Source organism: Somniosus microcephalus, chromosome 24 (assembly GCF_052327205.1).
Source record: "Somniosus microcephalus isolate GS21.2 chromosome 24, FLI_Smic_1.0, whole genome shotgun sequence".
NCBI classification, from domain to species: domain Eukaryota; kingdom Metazoa; phylum Chordata; class Chondrichthyes; order Squaliformes; family Somniosidae; genus Somniosus; species Somniosus microcephalus.
The window spans coordinates 5668316-5691363 of NC_141010.1; the positions used below are offsets into that span (position 1 = coordinate 5668316).

At 48.1% G+C, this 23048-nt stretch overlaps 2 protein-coding genes across 2 annotated transcripts in view; one reads left to right on the top strand and one right to left on the bottom strand.

Moving 5' to 3' along the window:
- The window catches only part of LOC147100990 (sorting nexin-11-like), a 129302-nt gene that overhangs the window by 55417 nt on the left and 50837 nt on the right, over positions 1 to 23048 (top strand). The gene's annotated exons all lie outside the window — the stretch shown is intronic.
- LOC147100991 (uncharacterized) overlaps positions 407 to 23048 on the bottom strand; it is a 31173-nt gene continuing 8531 nt past the window's right edge. Inside the window, exons 2-8 of the mRNA XM_085966145.1 lie at positions 20119 to 20289; positions 18786 to 18989; positions 13173 to 13307; positions 11009 to 11185; positions 8741 to 8926; positions 6841 to 7020; positions 407 to 4689 (exon numbers count right to left, since the gene is read on the bottom strand). Coding sequence (XP_085822271.1) covers positions 2879 to 4689; positions 6841 to 7020; positions 8741 to 8926; positions 11009 to 11185; positions 13173 to 13307; positions 18786 to 18989; positions 20119 to 20289 — 2864 coding nt within the window. The 3' untranslated portion in view covers positions 407 to 2878. The remainder of the gene's footprint in view (positions 4690 to 6840; positions 7021 to 8740; positions 8927 to 11008; positions 11186 to 13172; positions 13308 to 18785; positions 18990 to 20118; positions 20290 to 23048) is intronic.

Here is a 23048-nt window from a genome sequence, read left to right on the forward strand (position 1 = left end):
GCCAAATTAGGAGCAGTTTTTGTGCTGTGGGAGAACACCCATTGGAAACTGGCCTGGAACTGCCCCGTGCAGTTGTTACGATCTGTAACGTACCGCCTGAAAGGTGGAAGCAGATTCAATAGCAAGTTTCAGAAGGGAATTGGATAAATACTTGAAAAGGAAACAATTTGCAGGGCTGTGTGGAAAGAGCAGGGGGAGTGGGACTAATTGAAGAGCTCGTTCAAAGAGCCGGCACAAGCACGATGGGCCGAATGGGCTCCTTCTGTGCTGTATGGTTCTATGACACTTGTAGCCAACAGAGGGAGCAGACTTTCATCCCTTCAGTCCAGGCTGAGTTTGAACTACAGTCCCAGAGACAAAGGCCAGTGTTGCAACTCACCAGAGCATCTAGTTCCCCATAAAATCCTTTAATATTCTTGTACTGTAACTTGTGATATACTAGTATGCAAATTTAGTAACAGATTAAAGGCATTTTTTTTTTAAAAAACACGAAACAGTGAAGAGGTACAAGTGTGTGATTGGAATTCACAATTTTAACAGAAAGCAGAGGCTTCCAGGAATAAACGCTTCAGATTCAGCAGAGCACTCAGTTAGGCTGATTCAATCATACAGAAAACGGTGCTGAAGACTCCAGAGACTTGAGCCCATAATCTAAGCTGACACTCCAGTGCAGTGCTGAGGGAGTGCCGCACTGTTGGAGGTGCCGTCTTTTGAATGAGACATGAAACCAAGGCCCTGTCTACCCTCGCGGGTTGATGTAAAAGATCCCATGGCACTATTTTGAAGAAGAGCAGTGGAGTTATCCCCAGTGTCCTGGCCAATATTTATTTCTCTACCGACATCACTAAAACTGATTATCTGGTCATTATCACATTGCTGTTTGTGGGAGCTTGCTGTGCGCAAATTGGCTGCTGCGTTTCCTACATTACAACAGTGACGACACTTCAAAAAAAAAGTACTTTGTTGGCTGTAAAGCACTTTGGAACATCCTGAGGTTGTGAAAGGCGCTGTAGAAATACAAGTTCTTTTCTTTCTTTCCTTCTCTTAGCCTGGCTAACTTTCTCTAATCCGACAAAATAACGGTACCCACCCTTTCTATGCAGCCGTATTCCAAAGGTTTGCCATCAATCTTGTTGATTTATTTAATGGGGAGAGAGAAATGGATTATACTGGCTGAATGCTACTCGGATTAAGCGGCCAGTCCGATTTAACCCTTTCTATTGTGTTCGAAATTCCTAGATGGGTTTTTAGTTGCTGGTTTAAAAAAGAACCTGCACACAGCGTCGGCTTGGCTTAGTTGGTCACACGGTTGCCCTTTGAGTCCAAAGGTTGCGGGTTCAGGCCCTGCACTAGGACTTCTGCACATAAATGGGCTGACACGCTAGTGCAGTACCGAGAGAGTGCTGCACTGTTGGAGGTGGCATTCACTTTCATTACCGATGTTAAACCGAGGTCGCATCTGCCTATTCTGGGGCTGTAAAGATCCAGTGGCAGTATTTGAAGAAGAGTGGGGGTGTTGTCCTCGCTTAACATTCCTCGGTTGTGGCAGAGACTTGGTCTCTGTCTCCCTGGGCCAAGGAAGGGGAAATATCAGCCAGGGCTCCTGCTATAATCACTATCCGGTGACCCCTGCTGGAAGTACATGTCAGGTGAGGAGGGGGATCAGGTTTGGCTCCCTCCTCCCGACTGAACAACCCTCTGCCATTGACTCTTCAAGCTCCTGCATGAAGACGGGCAACTCTGCATCGCGGGCCACTGTGTCTCTCTGAACGCAGTCGTGCACCACCACGGCACAAATGGAAGATGTGGCAGACCATGGAATCCAGGCGATGCTGCCAAGTGCAGCCTGTGAGTGATGACGAGGGTTACCAACTCTCCAGGAATTGAAGATTAACCTCCAGGGCACTGCTGGGAGAAAACCCGGGAGAAAAATCACAGGGGAATTTAAAAAAGAATTCTTTTCTTTCAACACTTTTGTTTATTAGTTAGAAAAATGTTGTCGATGGGAAAGAAAAGGCTGTCAAGAAATATCCAATCGGGTAATGAAGAGTCTGTTCGCTTTCCAATTGGTCGGGCTCTGAGATGATGGACATGTTGGGCGACCAGTGGGAGGGGAGCATGGGGGCGGGGCAGTTGGAGAGGAGGTCATGTGATGAAATCTCCAGGAAAGCATCCAGCCAGAGTTGGCCACCCTAGTGATGACCCCTGCCAGGTCATTGTTGGAGAGTCACATTCAGGCTGTTTTCATCAATATCACTCTGCTTTAGCCCTTTTAGCATGTGGGAGAGGGAGCAGGCATGTGTGATATGCAGGGAGGCCTAACAAAGAGAAGGGTTAAATAAATTAGAAACTGGGAGCTTATTAGTTCCATTGCTGTTTGTGGGATCTTCCTATGTGCAAAATGGCTACTGTGGTTGCGTACATAAGAGCAGGCACTGCACTACAAAGCATTTTGTTGTTTGAGAGACGCTTTGGGGTGTTTCTGAGAGATGTGAAAAGCCTGTCCTTTCTTTAAAGGGAAGCCATTGTATTGGTCACTTTGTTACTGCCCCAGGAATGGACGTGAGGTTTGAGGGGGGAGACAGGATTGTCAGAAATGGCGAAGTCTGTACAACTGGTTATCAATAGTGTCGAATTTAAGGAACAAAAAGAGAGGGGGTGGGGCGGGGGGGGGGAGAAAATTTTGGTCAGAGTACAGATTTTTTTGCCCAGAGTCTCTACATTTTGGCTACTAGAAAACTCTTGTTTCAGTGAAAAGCCATGTCGTATTTTGGGATTCCAAGACTTTGACTGTAGATAGGCTTCCCTTTTCCTTCTTGCTTATAACAAGCAACAAAAAAAAACAAGAACCAGTGTAAGTTACAGTCTCTGCGAACCTCTAACTCTTTTGCTGCTGCACCCGGTTGGCTTTGATGGATGTCCACTTGGAATAGGCAGCTACAAAGTTAAACTCCTTGATTGGAGGCCCATGGATTGAGATCTTGATCAGGTTCTCCATCGACTTGCTGGTCAGTGAATTTCCAAGTTTGGTCCTCAACATGTGTTGTCTGCCGAATGCCCCCTCCAGATCCGCAGTGGGAATGGGCAGAACCAGGTACCGTTCTGCCAGCGAACTGACGACGGGGAACATCAGTTTCTGCTTGAGCGCGAGCTCGCACACGTCCTTGGTGCTGGCGAGCGCGTGAACGCCCGGCTGAGACTCCACAAAGTTCATGAAGCTGACCAGCTCCTGTTTGCAGCTCATCTCAAAATCTTCCTTGTCGCTCTCATCGGAGAGCGAGGACAGGTAATCGGTCACGGTTTGGATGTGCCTGCTCTTGGAGTCGGAGACGTGCGCAGGGTCGAATATCGCAGTCATCGCCGTCATGGTGGCTGCGTCTTTGGATTCCGAGAACCTGGACTTAAGGTCGCGCGTGAGATTCTCGAGGAACGTTCTGCAGGTGCTTTCCGCCTCTGTCCGCTGGCGGTGACCCCCTTTTATCCGGTGGTTCTGAAACGTAAAGGAGCAGTCGGAGAGGCTATCATCCCACATGTTGGCTGGCAGTGCGGCCAGGAGGTTCTTGAGCATCTCGCCAGTGCTTTCGGCGCTCAACTTATTAATCGTGCTGACCGTCGACTTCAACAGTGGGTGCACGATTGAGAAGTCCACGTCGGAGGTCTGGTAACTTTTACACAGAATGTACAGCTGGTGGAGAATGTCAGCCAAGAAATGACTACAGTGCAAAAATTTGTAGGTGCACATAGTCTTTGCTAGTCCGGCACCTCTGGCCGACCGACTGTTCTGGAGCACCGAGACGAGGTTGCCAAAGTTGCGGATTACAGCTTCAACCGACGCTCTAACTGTAAGCCACCTGGACGGAAAGATATCCTTGAACGGGCTGCTCTGTTTGTGTGTGTCTCTGAGTATTTTTTGCACGGCCTCGAGCCCATCCCTGTTCTTCGGCAAATCAACAAAGTGTTTATAAACAGAGTCGAGAATTTGTTGGTACTTCACCAGGTAAGGGACGGTGTCAGCAGCAGACACACTGCTGAGGGCTAATCGATGAGCAATGCAGTGGATGGATAAGAGACCAGGTGTCTGCGCCTTTAACTGAGTCACCACACCGTTCTTGCATTCAGCCGTGACAGCAGCGCCGTCAATCGCGAACCCACACATCTGTTTCACGTCTAGATCTTTCTCTTTAAGCACGTCGGCTAACTCTGCCGTGATCTTATCCGCCGTGACCTCCTCCCGCAGTTTTTTGACCGCCAAGAAGTAAGTTTTGGGCTCGTACCCTCCTGCAACGTGCTCGATTATTCGGAGGTACAGGAACAGGCACGGCTCGGTGAAACAGTCTTCGGACTCATCGATCAGGATACTGAAGCAGTTACTGGACCGCGCCCTTTTCAGGATTCCTTCATCCGTCACTTCAGCGATGGCTTGCTGGAAATCCTCGATCGACTTGTCGCCCTGGTAGGAGATGAACTTGTCCGAGTGCAGTCCGGCCAAGTCAGTGAGACCCTGAATCAAGCACAGCTCATTCAGAGCTTCCGTTGAGGAGTTGGGGATCATCTCTTTGGCTGCAAAATACACATTGCGAAGAATGTACATTGCCGCTTGCTCCGACTTTTTAAGGCATTCCTCTTGGACTTTGACTGCAGTGGTGCTCTTTTTGGCAGAGTGCAGGCCTCCCTTATAGTTGTTCTCGCCTAAAGTATCAAAACAGAATGGAAAATACATAGTTAAAGAAAGAAAGACTTGCATTTATATAGTGCCTTTCACGACCTCCGGACATCTAAAAGCGCTTTACAGCCAATGAAGTACTTTTTGAAGTGTAGTCACTGTTGTAATGTGGGAAATGTGGCAACCAATTTGCGCACAGCAAGCTCCCACAAACAGCAATGTGTTAATGACCAGAAAATCTGTTTTAGTGATGTTGGTTGAGGGATAAATATTGGCCGGGACACCGGGGAGAACTCCCCTGCTCTTCTTCGAAATAGTGGCCATGGGATCTTTTACGTCCACCTGGGAGAGCAGATGGGGCCTCGGTTTAATGTCTCATCCGAAAGCTGGCACCTCCGACAGTGCGGCGCTCCCTCAGCACTGCACTGGAGTGTCAGCCTAGATTTTTGTGCTCAAGTCCCTGGAGTGGGACTTGAACCCACAACCTTCTGACTCGGAGGCTAGAGTGCTACCAACTGAGCCTCGTGATGGGCTGCGGGTTCCATGTGCGTTGGATGCCTTATGAGGCCTACCCCAAGGGGCCATTCTTTCTGTACGAGCCTGGACCATTAAGCCTAGATTTTTGTGACTGTAGTTGTATTAACTCATAGTAGCCCATTCATTTTAAACCGGTTAACATACAAACATACATACGAAAGTGTCGGACAGGAGAAGACCTACTGGCCCATCTAGCCTGTCCCATACAGTTGTGATGCTCCATGCAGACACTCCCCACCTCAATATGTGGGATCGGTAGCATCGTGGTTTTGTTACTGGACTAGTAATCCAGAGGCCTGGAATAATGATCCGGAGACTGAGTTCAAATCCCACCACGGCAACTGGGGAATTTAAATTCAGCTAATTAAATAAATCTGGAATATAAAGCTAGTAACCTTGAAACTACCGGATTGTCGTAAAAACTCATCGGGTTCACTGATGTCCTTTAGGGAAGGAAATCTGCCGTCTTTACCCGGTCTGGCCTATATGTGACTCCAGACCCACAGCAATGTGGTTGACTCTTAACTGCCCTCTGAAATGGCCCAGCGAGCCACTCAGTTCTTGTGGGCAATTAGAGATGGGCAATAAATGCTGGCTTTGCCAATGATGCCCACATCCTGTGAATAAATTAAAATAACTATGTAACTAGGAAAGGTGGAAAAACCCAAGCCCATGAAAGGAAAAAAAATCGGGAAATCTGGCACCCCCCCCCCCCCCCCCCAGGCGATCGAAACTAGTCCAGGAGACCACCCTGGCCTAGATTAATGTTATCAGGTAACTAACTCTTGTACGAGGTGATCTCCGCCCCAGCCAGAAAGCGGTCCGGCTCTCGCTTGAAGGAATTCAGCGAATCAGCGTTTACCGTAGTCTGTTCCTAATGTAGAGCAGCAAACCACCTATTCCAAGTACACAAGGTCATGCCTCTATGGCTGGTCTCCCTCAATGTTCACGCTTGCATTTAACTAACAATGATTGGAGAGTCGAGGCTGTAGTGTTGGCAGGCGTGCAACTTCCAGGAGGGGCCATTGGATAGTGATGGGGAGCTGCCATCTCTCCTTCAGCCAACAGGGGCTGACCTCAGTTGTAGTATCTCCACTGCTGCCCCCGACTGAGATCCGCTAACTCAGCACAAACTGTAAAGGGAACTGGGGCCTTTTGAACTGTATGGCATTTTACTACAGCAAGCAGTGCCAGGACGCAATGGGATCATCAATGGGAGTTCATATTTAGACTTTAATGAGTACTGAGCCCACCGTTAATCCCAGCCCCGGCACTTTTACTCTAGCTGCTGTCTGTCTCAGGAACAGGAAGAGGCCATTCAGCCCCTCGAGCCTGTTCCGCCATTTAATTAGATCATGGCTGATCTGTACCTCAACTCCATTTACCTGCTTTTGATCCATATCAATTGACCCCCAGCATCCACAGCCTTTTGGGGGAGAGAGTTCCAGATTATCACATTGCTGTTTGTGGGACCTTGCTGTTTGCAGATTGGCTGCCACGTTTCCTACATTATAACAGTGACAGCACTTTAAAAAGTACTTAATTGGCTGTAAAGCACTTTGCGATGTCCTGAGGTTGTGAAAGTTTTTTCTTTTTTCCACACTCGTTGGGTTCATTGAAACTCTGCCACGTGAATGTACCTTTGTAAAACTGACTTCTCTTCTTGGACGTGGCGTCCTCCCTCGCCTGCCCTCCGTACTGGTTGTGAGAAAGTTCTGCTGCCGGATCGAAAGAGTGTGACCCCGGGAACTCACTGTGCAAGCCTCGCAAGGGGCGCTGAGCCCCCAACTGCTGAAGCACTTGCGCCAGTGTCTGCTTCCCTAAAAAAAAAGAATAATGCACAAAATTTTATTTTTATTTTTCTCTTCACCCCTCACCTTCCTATCTCAATGGTGCTGATTAACACTCAGGCACAGTTCCATGGGTGCCGGCTGCCGGCTACAACCTGACCGAGGGGACTAGTCTTTACTTGTGAGCTTGTCTCCCAGCAGTTTAAAGTTTAGAGAAGCTGGGCAGTTGTCTGCAGCGTAGATTTGAAAATGCCTCCTTGAGACATTTCTTTAAACCTTTTCTGACACCACTTTGATGTTACACCCAGTCTGGTATCTCAGCCAAGCGGCGTGAGACTGTTTGCTCCAACTACTGCTCCCCGGAATCAGATCGGATCCACGAGTCCCAGTTTATATGGCAACTTTAACATCGTTGTAGCAACTGTTTCGCAGTGATACTAAATTTTCAGGCATGAATTTTCAGCTTGTGCCCGCGATTTTCCCAATGCCTCGACAGGTGGTCGTAAAAGATCAAAGAAGAGCAGGAGAGCTCTCCCTGGTGTGCTGGCCAACATTTATCCCTCAACCAACATCACTAAAAGTAGATGATCTGGTCATTATCACATTGCTGTTTGTGAGAGCTTGCTGTGCGCAAATTGGCCGCTACATTTTCTAGATTACACCAGTGACTACTCTTCAAAAGTCCTTCATTGGCTGTAAAGCGCTTTGGGGCGTCCGGTGGTCGTGAAAGGTGCAATTTAAAAAATTTTAAACTTATGTATCAACAAAAAGTAAAAAAATCTTTCAGCGCGAGCGAGAAATCATCCTATAAATTCTTTATAAAGAACGCTTACTGCAGGATCATCCTGGTGAGCAAAGATAACCCGAGCCTCCTTTTCCCTATTACCAACCACTTTCTTCAACCACTCTCACGTGCCCCTCACCTCTTAACAACAGCACTGCCCCAACACTGCATTGGAACATCAATCCAGATTATGTGCTCAAGTCTTGGAGTGGAGCCTCTGACCCAGAGACAAGAGTGCTACCAACTGAGTAAAACTGATGCTTAAATATAATTTGTTGTATTTCCTAAACTACAGAAATAGAAATAGTGGGTCGCAGGATCCTGGTCATTTGGAGATTGCTTTAGAAAGAAAAGAAAGACTTGTATTTCTATAGCACCTATCACAACTTCCGGACGTCCCAAAGCGCTTTACAGCCAATAATGTACTTTTGAAGTTTCGTCACTGTTGTAATGTAGGAAACACGACATCCAAATTGCGCACAGCAAGCTCCCACAAACAGCAATGTGATTAAGACCAGATAATCTGTTTTAGTGATGTTGATTGAGGGATAAATGTTGACCAGGACACCGGGGACAACTCCCCTGCTCTTCTTCAAAATAGTGCCATGGGATCTTTTACATCCACCTGAGAGAGCAGACGGGGCCTTGGTTTAACCGCTCATCCAAAAGACAGCAGCTCAAAGAGTGCAGCACTCCCTGAGTGTCGGTCTAAGTCTCCAGAGTGGGACTTGAACCCACAATCTTCTGATTCAGAGGCAAGAGTGGTACCACTGAGCCACAGAAGAAAGGTTTACAATTTACTGTAAGTGGATCTGTACAGTGACCAATGTTCCCTCTTTTTTGGGCCGCGTGGCCCGTTCAAAATTCTGCCCATGTGCAGTTTTTCCATTTAAAAGCTGGTGAGCCGGCTGCGCGGGGCCTCGAGACCGCCGCACAGCTTAAAGGGAAGGTTGACACTGACCGTACCTTTGTAAGAAGCAATACTTGGGCTCTGATGCTCTTTGGACAGGAACTCTTCCTCTTGCAGTATCCGCTCATGCCTGTTGCGCACAGAAATTGTACGATAAATTGGGGTCTTGGTCCTCATGATCTCGTCCGAGGGGTTGTCTGAGGGGCACGGTTTGTGTCTGTGATCTGGCAACTCTTCCTGCCCTGTCGAACAGAACACAATTACTTTTGAATGGTGGTTGTCTACAGGCAGGTGAATTACTGCCCATTCTACCTGAATTTTTCCCTAGACAGAGGTGACCAGTGGTGAGTATTAACAGCGCCTGGGGATTTTGTCTTTCCAGGTTTCTTCTCTTTCCCTCTCCTGAGGGAGGTGACTCTTTCTAAGGTACAGTTTCACAGGCATCAGCAGCCCTCTGCCACCTAGCCCAAGTCACCAATTCTTCACTTTTGAGCCAGACATCGAGTGTTGGCATTCACAGCCAAACCCAGTCCTTCCCTCAAGACATCTGCACACCCACAGACTCTGGGAAGCGGGAGTCGGAATCTGGGCTAAAGTTTGCTATCCACAGCCTGGAATACTGTGTAACCTCGTGGGTAGGGATCCCTACTATCTATCTATCCCTCCATCTAGCTGTGTAAGCTTTGGTTTAGTCGTAGCACTCTTGCTTCTGAGTCAGAAGGTTGTGAAGCCCCACTCCAGAGACTGGAACACATAATCTAAGCTGACACTTCAGTGCAGTACTGAGGGGGTGCTGCACTGTCAGAGGTGCTGTCATCTGCAGACATGGGGTCAGTTTCCTCATCTGGGCCGATGACACTCCGCTCTACCTCTCCACCACCTCTCTCAACTCCTCCACTGCCTCTCTGCTATCAGACCGCTTGTCCAACATTCAGTCTTGGACGAGCCATAATTTCTTCCACCTAAACATTGGGAAAACCTTGCCATAGAATTCAGCTTCCAACTCAAACCCCGTACCCTCACCACCAACTCTATTCCCCCTCCCTGGCCACTGTCTCAGGCTGAACCAGACTGTTTGCGACCTTGTCGTCTTGTTCGACCCCAGCGGAGCCTCCGACCCCATTATTCTCTCCACAAAGACCACCTGCTCCCACCTCCATGACATCGCCCGCCTCTGCCTCTGCCCATCTACTGCTGAAACACTCACTTATGTCTTTGTCACCTCCAGACTCGATTACTCCAGCGCTTTCCTGGACGACCTTCCATCCTCCACCTCTGTAAACTTCAATTCATCCAAAGCTCTGCTGTCCGTATCCTATTCTCACCCAAGTCCTGCTCGTCCAATTCACTGACCAAATCGCCTCGTAGTCCCAATCAAAACCCTGTTTTTAAAATTCTCATCCTTGTGCTTAAATCCTTCCATGACCTCGCCCCTCCCTTTCTCTGTAAACTCCTCCAGCCCTACAACCCTCCAAACTCTCTTCACTCAGAGGGTTGTGAATCTTTGGAATTCTCTACCCCAGAGAGCTGTGGATGCTCAGTCACTGAGTATATTCAAGACGGAGGTTGATAAATTTTTGGGAACGAAGGGAATTAAGGGATATGGGGATAGTGCGGGAAGGTGGAGTTGAGGTAGAAGATCAACCATGATCTTGTTGAATGGCGGAGCAGGCTCGAGGGGCCAAATGGCCGACTCCTGCTCCTATTTCTTATGTTCCTCTGACTCTGACCTCTTGTACATGCCCTGCTCCCTTTGCCCTACCAGTGGTGGTCATACTTTCTGTTGCCTTGGCCTCACATGCAGTATTACCGTCCTTAAACCTCTCCACCTCCTTAAAACTCATCTCTTTGGCCAAGTTCTTGATCACCCTTCCTAATCTCATTCTTTGGCCTGCCGTTCGCTTTGCTTTTACGCTTCTGTGAAGTGCCTTGGGACATCTTTCTATGTTGAAGGTGCTATATAAATGCACCATGTTGTATTTTCCCAGTTGGCACATCAACAGTGTCTGGGGGCCCTGGTTTATGCAGTGGATGAATAAATCAAATTCCACTTCTGATAGATGGAGATTCTGGGATTTTTATTAGTGTTGAGGATCGATTCCATGATTTTGACGTGTTTGTCCATGAAAACAGTGACTTTGCTTTTAAGGAGCTGCTAATCCCAAGAAGTCACTGTTCCTACATTAATTCAAACAAGCCAAAACACTTGTTAATAAGCTGTGTCTTATTATTACAAGAGAAAATGAATGAGCAGAAACAGTGGAAGTTCTGTTCGATAGGGCTGGGCTGCTCTGATTACAGGGAGTTAGACAAAAAGCTCTCACCTCCGTAGAATGAGTAACTGTGTCTGGGCTGTTGAGGGCTCTCTTCCTGCTTGATTCGTTTTACAGTGTGATGGGTGCTTGCTACCCGATGAATGGCGGACTGCGTCAACGTGGCTTCATCGGATGAGGTGTCCGATGACTCTGAGGTAAACTGCTGATCCTGCTGATCTGAAGGAACTATTGGTAGAAATCAAAAGTGGGTGACTGCCACAAGCTTTTCGAAAGCTCAAAGAGCCTGTAATAACTCCTTCAAAAGTAAGTTCATACAGGTGTCAGCCGTGGCTCAGTGGGCAGCACTCTCGCCTCTGACTGGGTTCGTCCCACTCCAGAGACTTGAGCAAAAAATCCAGGCCGACACTCCAGTGCAGTACTGAGGGAGCACTGCACTGTCGGAGGTGCCGTCTTTTGGATGATAAGTTAAACCGAGGCCCCGTCTGCTCTCTCAGGTGGATGTAAAAGATCCCATGGCACTATTTTGAAGAAGAGCAGGGGAGTTCTCTCCGGTGTCCTGGCCAATATTTATCCCTCAATCAACATCACTGAAAAACAGATTATCTGGTCATTATCACATTGCTGTTTGTGGGAGCTTGCTGTGCGCAAATTGGCTGCCGCGTTTCCTACATTACAACAGTGACTACACTTTAAAAGTATTTCATTGGCTGTAAAGTGCTTTGGGACATCTTGAGGTTGTGAAAGGCACTATATAAATGCAAGCCTTTTTATAAAATTAAGCACGTGTACTCTCGGAGTTAAGTTTTCATTTCAACTAAAGCAAGCAACTTTCCTCCTCCTGGAATCTCGTGTGAAATTGAATGAAGAGCTGTCTGCTGTGTTCTGGAGCTGCTCCACTTCTGTCTTTCAATTTCAATTTTTATTTGTCACATAACCAAATACAACAAATGAAATCCAGTCAGTGAAATGCTTTTTTCTTAACGAGCCGAGCGCACCAAGCAGCAAAGGACACTTAGTTGCCTGGTACGCACGGAGCCCGCAAGGACGGCAGCCATCTTCATCGGCGCCATCACAATAGGGTCCGCTCTCGCCTCGCTCCGCCTTTCCTGCACTCCTGCCCGACTGACCGCACTTCTGATACTGTCTTGATAGTTGAGACCCTCCACCGTGTGGCTCTGACCCGCCAAAGGACATTTAAAAAGAAAATCAATTTCCTCTTCCCCTTTCCTGACTCTTGCCGGAGTTACAGTTCGATGGGTTTTTGCAGCCTTGAGTGTTGAGAAGCTATTCAACTGGGTGGGCGTCACAACCTATCCACTCCCACTGTTCACCAGCAGAGGTCACTGGATAATAATCAGGAGTGGGAACCCTGGCTGCTTATCCCCTACCCCCTCTCCTGACGTGGGGATACTGAAGCCCATCTGACCCCAGCTAACTCAGCACAGACCAGGCCTGTACAGCTCACCACATGGTGCATTTAATCACTGAGCCATCCAGGGAGATCTTTAAATATTTTGTTAGTCAGTTTTCTCCCCTTTCTTGGAAACCTGAATCATGCTGAGGTGTGGGTTCCACGGACATCACTCAACCTCTGATACCGCACCCAAGTGTTGTTCTTAACCTGTGAACCTATACAGCGAGGGTCGGCAGGCTATTCAACTCAAGGGGGCATGACAGCTGAGTGTGATCCTGTCCCCATCTGACACGCACGCAAACGCTCCCGCACGCGCACACCAGGAGGGGTCCCTGAATGGCAGTCACGATTGAGAAACCCTGGTTGATTGTTTTTTCCTACCCCACTCCCTCCGTAGTCGATGGACGCTGAGTCCAACTTCTATGTCCCACAGCTGAGATCAGCTCAGCACAGACAGGCATCAAAAATGCCAGCTCGTGCTGTGTGACCCAGTACCACACTTCACCGCACTTGTGAGCCATTGAGGGAGTCATTTTCTGTTATCTTTTGCTCTTGATCTTGGGTGCAAATTAATAAAAAAGAATTAAAATTACTCTAGCAATGACCTGAAGAGATGTCCTGCCCCTCCCATAGTCTGTGCACCCACGAGTCACCAAGGAGCAGTTATTGCTCATCCTGATCCAAGTCCTGCAGGGCCTGGGACCAGGTTAACACCTGATATCACGTTTGCCATGTATTTTGGAGAAAGGCCAGAAACTCACCCGCCAGCGATTTGCTTATTAAACAGGAAGCTCTTACCTTTGTAAAACTGATAGGTGTGGCTGCGCGAATCTTCCTCTGTCTTGACTTGCTCAGCCTTGCTCTGGCTGCTTGTTACTGGAGTCTCGTTCGAGGTTCCGGGCATCTCTCGCTGACTTCGCAGATCTAACGGTGCTGGGAAGATACAGTTCAAAGAGATAAACCTGTGCAATTTCATGTAGCGATGTTGCATCAACAACAACTTGCTTTATATAGCGCCTTTAAATTAGTAAAATGTCCCAAGGTGCTTCACAGGAGTGTTACCAAACAAAATTTGACACCGAGCCATATAAGGAGATCAGGGCAGGTGATCAAAAGCTTGGTCAAAGAGAGAGGTTTTAAGGGGTGTTCGAGAGAGAGGCGGAGAAGTGTAAAAAGGGAATCATTGTGGACTTCAGGAAGTCTAAAGGCGGAAGTCACACCCCCATCCACATCCATGGGGCTGTGGTGGCAAGGGTGGACGGCTTCAAGTTCCTCGGAGTCCACATCACGGAAGATCTCTCCTGGTCCCTCAATACCTCCTCTCTGGTGAAGAAGGCCCAGCAGCGCCTATATTTCCTAAGGAGGCTGAAGGGATGTAACCTGTCACCCCTGATCCCCTCTAACTTTTACCGCTGCACAATAGAGAGCATCCTGACGAACTGTATCACAGTATGGTATGGCAGCTGTAGCTACTATGACCGGAAAGCCCTGCAGCGGGTAGTCAAAACTGCCCAACGCATTACTGGCACCCGGCTACCGACCATAGAGCACCTATACCAGAAACGCTGTTTACGGAGGTCACGGACCATCATCAAAGACCCTACCCACCCCAGCCACAGTCTGTTCGCCCTCCTGCCATCTGGGAGACGCTACAGATGCATTCGCACCCGTACGACCAGATTTAGGAACAGCTTCTTTCCCAGGGCTGTCATCCTACTGAACTCCACAAATAAACTCTAAAGCCTGCACATCTGCCAATGCACTTTGTTATGGTTATGTTTATGTTAATGTATTACAAGCCAAATGAATGTTGAATGTTTAAATGTCTTAATCTAAATGTACACTCTCGGGAGCCGCAAGCCTACATTTCGTTGTACTGCACTTGTGCACTAACAATGACAATAAAGTTGATTATGATGATTATGATTAATTCCGGAGCTTATGGCCTAGACAGCTGAAGGCACGACCCTCAATGATGGAGCGAATAAATCGGGAATGGGCAAGAGGCCAGAATTGGAGGAGTGCAGAGATCTGTGGGTTGTCGGGCTGGAGGAGGTTACAGAGATGGGAAGGGGTGAGGACATGGAAGGATTTGAACACAAGGATGAGAATTTGAAAATTGAACAAGGTCAGCGAGCACAGGGGTTGATGGGTGAACGGGACCTGGTGCGAGTTAGGATACGGGCAGCAGAGCTTTGGATGAGCTCAAGCTTACGGAGGGTGGCAGGTGGGAGGCTGTCCAGAGAACATTGGAATAGTCGAGTCTGGAGGTATCAAAGGCATATGCACATTATTCCTAGTCCTGAAAGGCAGGTACCTTTCTATGTAGTGGTGTGCAGAGTAGGAATTCATTCTCATTCCTGACCCATTCAAGCCTCACTTGAGCACATGCTCTAGGCTGACACTCCAGTCTCTGCACCTTCGGAGAGATGCTGTTCTCTGGATGAAACATTAAACCGAGGCCATGTCTGCTTGTCCTGCTTTTGCAGGGAAGGATGGTGAAGGTTCCTGGGCACTGTCCCCTCCCCAGAGCTGGCTAACATTCCTCCCTCAGCCAACAACACCAACAAACAGATGAACTGGTCATTCATCTCACTGCTGTTTGTGGGATCTTGTGTGCAAAGTGGCTGCCATGTTTGTTTTTATAACAGTCATTGCAATTCAAAGTAAGTTAATGTATTTGAACTGCATTGGGATGTTTCTGTGATTACGTACTATAAATGCAAGTCTTCATTCCCTCCCTCTTTTCCTTCTCTTCCCATCCTTCCTTCATGGCTTCCTTTTCTTTTCCTTCCCTTCCTTCCTTTGCTTCACCCTATCCTTTCTTCCTTTCTCGCTTTCCTTCCATCCCATCTTCCATTCCTTCCTTACAGACTCCTCCCCATTCCCATCTTCCTTCCTTTTCTTTGCTTTCTTCTCTTCCTTTCTTTCTGTTCTCATCCCTTTCTTCCATCCTTTCCCTTTTTTCACTTATTTTCTCCTTTCCTTTCACTTTATCCCTCCCTTCTTTTCTTTTTCCCTCCCTTCTAAGCCCTTCCCATTCCTCCCTTCCCTTCCCATTCCTCCCTTCCCTTCCCATTCCCCCCTTCCCTTCCCATCCTTCACTTCCATTTCTTTCCTATCCTTCTATTATCTTGACCCCTCGGGCACATATTTTGGAAGGAACTCTGACATTTGAAAGGAGCTATTTCTAGTAATGTTATATGACTAATGCCCAGAGGAGAGATTAAACCCGGGACATTCCTTTTCTGTTTTGCTGAATGGTACCCCAATGCATTTACCCACCTCTTCCAATTGTCTCTTTACTTGTCCCTGCTGAAGCTGTCGATTCATATTGGCAATTCTTCATATGCCAACTTGAATAGGGAGTGCTGGCAGACTATTCAACTGCAAAGGGCATCACAGATCACAGGCAAGCTGGATCATGTTCCTACCTGATGTTCACACACATGCACTCACAGCAGCGGTTGCGAGCTGGTGGTCAGGAGCAAGAACCCAGGTTGATTTCCTCCTCCCTAATCCAGGACCACTGAAGCCAATTATGATACGACTGCTGCCTGGGATCAACTAACATAGCACAGGCCGGGGATTGAATCTGGGCCCTTTCTACTCTGTGTGGCTCATACACTGACTGCTTTAACTGACGGGGGAAGGGGAGGAGTGGGTGAAAAATCGTTGCGTTATTTCTTGATTAAATTTGCAGCAGTAACACCACAATCGTTGATCATTTAACGTGGATGTTATTCTGCATTAACACAAAGGACATTGATGGCAATTGCTGACAGAAACTGATTTAGAACTGAACCAAACCACGCCCCACCGCCCGCCCCAAATAAATTTGAAACTAAATATTCAAAAACACCAGCCGATTCCAACGAGCGATTACAAGCCGTGCAATCTAAGCTGAGAGTTCAGATGACTGTTAGAAACTGCTCTTGCTTTGCTCTCCTGATTTGAGATGTCATTTGACACCCCCCCTGCCCCCGATTAGATTAATGCCTTGTAAACACTCCCAAGTACCAATTTTTCTCCATTTAAAAGGCCTGGGTACTGATCACACAGCCCAGCTAGGAAATTTATCGTTTTGCGTCTCATACAATCTATGGTGAGGGAGTGGCTGTGATAAGAGACAGGGCGTCAGTGAAGTTACACAAAATGTGCCCACTGTACATTACAGGGGGTGGAAAGAGTGCTGCCAATAAGATGCGGTTTATTATTGGAATTAGAAGCGAATTAAACTTGTTTACTGTCTGCTCCCATTCCTCGACCGTGTCTCATTGCAAAAATCAAGAGTAATCGCAAACTAGTGTGGTCCATGGAACAAAATTCAATTTGCTGAAGCTTAATGCGGATATTGGAGGGGTTCGGGTTTTACTGTTTTGCTTGCTGTTAATTTATGTTGGGAGTCGGCAACATTCACGTGGAGCCATAGGGAGAGGATGGCTACTTCACCACGATCTGTGTCTGCTGCTGCATGCACGTGCGTTCGCTCACTCTCTTACACAAACTCACACACACACACATACACACTCTCACTCTCTCACTCTCTCACTCAAACTCACACACACACACACTCTCTCTCTCACATACACATTCTCACTCAAACTCACACACACACACACTCTCTCTCTCTCTCACATACACATTCTCACTCTCACACAAACTCACACACACATTCTCACTCTCATACTCTCACAAAGACACAGGGCTAGATTTTCGGGGAGCCGTCAGGCGGGGTTTCAGGTGTGTAGGGGGGTAAAATCCCGACTTTGGGGGTCCCGACACCATACCGCCCAAAACCCTGCCCCACGTAAGTTTCAGGGGCGGCGGGTACCTGCCCCGCACTGGGACCCGCCGAAACCAGGCGGGAAGGGATTAGTGCCAATTTAACTGCCTGTTAACAGGTAGTTAACAGGCAGTTTTTAGCCTAATCCCCATTTTGAGGGCTCTCGTGTGGGATTCCCGACGGCTCCAAACCACGCCAGGTTAGAGCAGGCGGGCCGTCGGGTTGAAGGAGTTGGAGGGGTCGCGATGTCGGTGCTCAGGTGAGTGATGGGTGCATGAGTGTAAAGGTAAGTGTGTTTGGTGTGTCTAAAATGTGTAAAGAAGTTTTACTTACCTTTACTTACCTTCACAGCCTTTCTTCCTGTAGCCGTCGGGAGCGCAGCACTCAGCCGGAACTGAAAGCTGAACGGCTGCGATCTGTCAGAAGTGACAGCCTTCAGCTTTTAGTGCTGCTGAGATTTCTAAATGAGTCTGCGCAGAAGGACTCATCTTAGAAATCCGACTGTCAGTGTTTGACAGCTTCAAACAGCTGTAAAACACTGATATTTCATCTGTCAGAAATCTTGACAGATGAAATTTCAGTCTGTGACGTCACCTGTTGCCGGGTGGCCCTTAATTGGCCTGCTGAGCCAGCTGGGCGGGCTCAATAAGGTCAATCAAGGGAAAATCGCGCGGATTGGCCGGACGTCGAAGTAGGCGGGTCAGAAACCCGAAAGGGGAAGTCCCGCCTTCTTCCCGACAGGTTCGACAAAATCGACCCCACACTCTCACTCTCACTCTCGCAGACACACTCACACACAAACTCTCTCTCTCACACACACACACACACATTCTCACTCTCTCACTCACACACTTTCTCACTCTCGCACACAAACTCTCTCACACACACACACATTCTCACTCTCACACAGACACACTCTCACTCACAAACTCTCACATACACACACATTCTCACTCTCAAACTCTCACACACTTTCTCACTCTCACACACAAACTCACACAGACACATTCTCACTCTCTCATACACACATTCTCACTCTCGCACACAAACTGGAGAAGATACAAAAAAAATTTACAAGGATGATCCCAGAACTGAGAGGTTCTACCTATCAGGAAAGATTGAACAGGCGGGGGCTCTTTTCTCTAGAAAAGAGAAGGCTGAGGGGTGACCTGATAGAGGCCTTCAAGATTATGAAGGGGTTCGATAGGGTAGATGTAGAGAAGATGTTTCCACTTGTGGGCGAGAACAGAACTAGGGACCATCAATATAAGATAGTCACTAATAAACCCAATAGGGAATTCAGGAGAAACTTCTTTACCCAGCGTGGTGAGAATGTGGAACTCGCTACCACAGGGAGTGGTTGAGGCGAATAGCATCGATGCATTTAAGGGGAAGCTAGATGTAGATCAGGGAGAAAGGAATAGAAGGATCTGCTGATCGGGTGAGATGAAGAGGGGTGGGAGGCCCGTCTGGAGCATAAACACCGGCACAGACCACTTGGGCTGAATGGCCTGTTTCTGTGCTGTACATTCTATGTCATTTCTTTATCATCAGCAAAACAGACAATGAGAGCTCAGTCCTGGGCTCTGGCTGCTATCAGCAATCCTGCCCCAAGTTGCACCCACCTATGTAAAACTGGCAGCTGTGGCCTGGTTGCGGGGAGACCTCCTCTTGCTTGATTCGCTTGGGTTTTAGCTGTGTGGCCACATCTGGCTGGACCAGGGGGCATGCTGCTGGCATCTCGTCGGAGGAGCTGTCAGATGACCCAGCTCCCGCTGCCCGCCACTGCCCACGCTGACCACTGGGCACCGGTGGAAACACGGCAGCGCCTGGAACGAGAATGGGTCAGTCAGCGGCCATACCGTGAGGTACAAAGGGATTCACTCGTGCCATGGGTAGATCTGTGTTCAAACCACAGCTAAACAAAGCAAAGGGTAGATAGAGTGAAACTATTTCCTCTTGTCCCCAGATCATGGCGGCATAACCTTCAAATTAGAGCCAGGCCGTTCAGGGGTGATGTCAGGAAGCACTTCTTCACACAAAGGATGGTGGAAATCTGGAACTCTCCCCTGCAAAAAGCTGTCAAGGCTGAGGGTCAATTGAAAATTTCAAAACTGAGATTGAAAGATTTTTGTTGGGCAAGGGTATTAAGGGATATGGAACCAAGGTGGGTAGATGGAGTTGGGATACAGATCAGCCACGATCTAATTGAATGGCGGAACAGGCTCGAGGGGCTGAATGGCCTCCTCCTGTTCCTGTGTCCCTACCCACTGTGTACTGGACATGCACAGTTATCAGGTCTCAGCTGGGCTGCTACAGTTAGCAACAAGCATTGCTGGGCTGGATTCGGGAACCAGCCTCGAAGGGCTGAATGGCCTCCTATGTTCCTAAAGTCTATACCTGCTGGGGACAGAGCTGCAGAATTCCCAGGCACACTGCTCTGGGATTTGCCCACATAGGAATGAGAAACCTCTTTCCCCTGGCCACCATCTCTGGGGCCGTTCCTCATTGTGAGCCTGAGCAGTGAATGTGGGGTGGGGGCATCACGCTCAAACCTGATCCTGTGCTTGGCTGATGTTCACACTCAGCAGGAGTCATCGAGAGCTGTGCAAACCCTGAGGCCAGTTCTAGCTCAGCACAGACTGGAGATTGAATCTGGGACTTTCTTGGGCTGTATAGTTCAGTGACATATCGAGCATTCACCCACATAGCCCTTAGTGAGAGTTCCCCCTCCCTAGCTTTTTCTGTATCATGCAAAATTCCACCTTCTAACAAACATTCTTCCTGTTACCACTGTTTGCAATGAAATGCATACTGCTCCAAAGAATCGCATTTCCTACAACCATTAAATTAACAATTTCCATTTGAAATTTAAATAATTTATCATTATGGTGCTAGGCAGGTTGGTCGTAAATTGAAGTAATCTATCCACCCTCGTTTGGGTACAGTAAGACTCGCCTGTATAAAACTGTGGGTCCTGCTCCTCCTGCTCAGCTCCCTCTGCAGGCTGGTCATGGGAGTCTTCCTCTACTTCATCCAGCGGCTGTGTTGCTGTTCCTTCCCCGTAGTAGTCTGGGACAGGCTGCCCATCTTGCAGGTAGAGAGACGGAGGCACAAACACAGGGAAACCTGAAACGGGCGATACATATTACACATTAATATTTGTGCTTTTTTTCTCCCTCCAATCTGATCTCCTGTCCTGATTGTGATGACTCTTGCTGAACGACAGCTCCTTGTGTCCACTCTGGTACCTCAGCTCAATTGGCATCTTCTCTGGTTTTGTAAATCTCCATGTAGAGATTTGTTGGAGCATGGAATACTTTGCCACGGGGAGTGGTTGAGGCAGAGACCATTGCAACTTTTAAGGGAAAATTGGATGAATATTGGAAGGAGAGGAAAATACAGGGTCATGGCAAGAGAGTGGGCGGTGGGATTAGTTTTGGATTGCACTAGCAAAGAGCCAGCACAGACACGGTGGGCTGAACGGCCTTCTTCTGTGGCATAAACATCTGTGGTTCCAATTCCTCGTATCTGACGAGAGAGGGAGAGAGAGAGATTGATTCCTGGCAGGATACTTGACTCTTGAGGGCATCAGAGCTGAGCCTGATCCTCAGCATGTCCGATGTCCATACAGACAGACTGTCCAGCTGTGGTCATAAGAATTAGGAGCAGGAGTCGGCCACACGGCACCTCGCGCCTTCTCCTCCATTCAATCAGATCATGGCTGATCTTCGACCTCAACTCTACTTTCTCACTTGATCCCGATATCCCTTGGTTCCCCTAGAGTCCAAAAATCTATCGATCTCAGCCTTGAATTTACTCAACGACTGAGCATCCACAGCCCTCTGGGGTAGAGAATTCCAAAGATTCACAACCCTCTGAGTGAATAAATTCCTCCTCATCTCGGTCTTAAATGGCCGACCCCTTATCCTGAGACTATGCCCCCTAGTTCTAGACGCTCCAGCCTGGGGAAACAACCTCTCAGCATCTACCCTGTCAATCCCCTTCAGAATCTTGTATGTTTCCATGAGATCACCTCTCATTCTTCTAAACTCCAGAGAGTATGGGCCCAATCAGTGGATAATGATCAGGAAGCCAGGCTGATATTTCCCCACTCTACCCCAGGAGGTCAATAGTAGTGGCTCAACTGCTTCCTCAGCTGAGAGCAGCTAATACAACACAAGCTGAGGTTGGAGCTGGGATCTACTGGTCTGTATGTTCTTAGTTACAATGTGGTGGAGCTTACAAACAAGCAGAGCCTGTGTTCAAGGAAGAACCTTGTATAATTTTCAGCATTTGAAAAAAAACCCACATGTATTAGCTTCCCCCAATAGCCTAGGCTAAATACTCCACAAAGTGTAGGACTGAGCTGTACAGACCTGAAGGGGCCCTGGTTTGAACTCTGGTCTGTTCTGAGGGAGCTGATTTTCAGGCAGGACCGTTGCGGGCGAGGGTAATACAGCCAGAGTCCTGCTGGAAAGTGGTCACGTGTGGACATGTGGTGAGGATAGAAGCCCTCTGTTCCAACACCGCCTGCCCCTCGGTCCCCCAATCTTGCCTGCTTGTTATGTCGCTGTTCGTCTTGGGGAACGATTGCTCACACAGATAATGGGAATCACCAAATTGGCAGTAAACCATTTGCTTATTACAACAACTTGTATTTATATAGCGCCTTTAATGTAATAAAACGACCCAAGGCGCTTCACAGGAGCTTTAGCAAACATAATTTGACACCGAGCCACATAAGGAGCTATTGGGACAGGTGACCAAAAGCTTGGTCAAAGAGCTAGGTTTTAAGGAGCGACTTAAAGGAGGAGAGAGAGGCGGAGAGGTTTAGGGAGGGAATTCCAGAGCTTAGAGCCCAGGCAGCTGGAGGCACGGCCACCAATGGTGGAGCGAAGAAAATCGGGGGATGCTCAAGAGACCAGAATTGGAGGAGCGCAGAGATCTTGGAAGGTTGTAGGGCTGGAGGAGGTTACAGAGATGTGGGGGTGGGTGAGGCCATGGAGGGATTTGAAAGCAAGGATGAGAATTTTAAAATTGAGGCTTTGCCGTACAGGGAGCCAATGTAGGTCAGCGAGCACAGGGGGTGATGGGTGAACGGGGCTCGGTGCGAGTCAGGACACGGGCAGCGGGGGTTTTGGATGACTTCAGGTTTATGGAGGGTGGGAGGCTGGCCAGAAGAACGTTGGAATAGTCAAGTCTGGAAGTAACGAAGGCATGGATGAGGGTTACAAATACAGGCAGGTAAATCAGGCTACTGGTCCAAAGCACTAAAGGGGCAATTTTACCGGAAGGACCCCTTTTAAAGAGGGAGCCTTTTCATCGTTAGAACCTAAGGTAAGTACTCTGCTCCTTTGGCATCCAACTGTGATTTGTGCGCCTGCCTTTACTGCATGGCCTGGCTGATTATTCTAGCCATTTATCACCCTCTACGTGATGAAGTTCCTTCTGCAATTCGACCAAAATTTATTTTTCCCTAGTTTCAAATTTGACCTCTGCTTCTATCATCCTGCCGTATTGTAAAGTAATATTTAGGATTTTCCTTATCTAAGCCATTTAATACTTTATATACTTCAACCAGATCCCCCTTAACCGTCGTCTCTTTAGACTGTAGTGCCTGAGTTTCTCTAAATCTTTCCCCATAACTCATTCCCTTTACTCCTGCAATCATTCGCATCGTTCTATTTTTAAAGGGCATCCTTTTATAAAGTGAGGAATAAATCAAATCGTAACAATGAACGACGTTACGAACAGAAGCAAGGGAAGGCTATTTGGCCTAGCTAGCTTGCTCCGTGCGTGATTATTCTAACATGGGCTTTGCTCCCCCACCCCCCAACTACTTGTTGATCCCTTGTCTGCGATGCTGCCTGTGTTTGAATATTCTG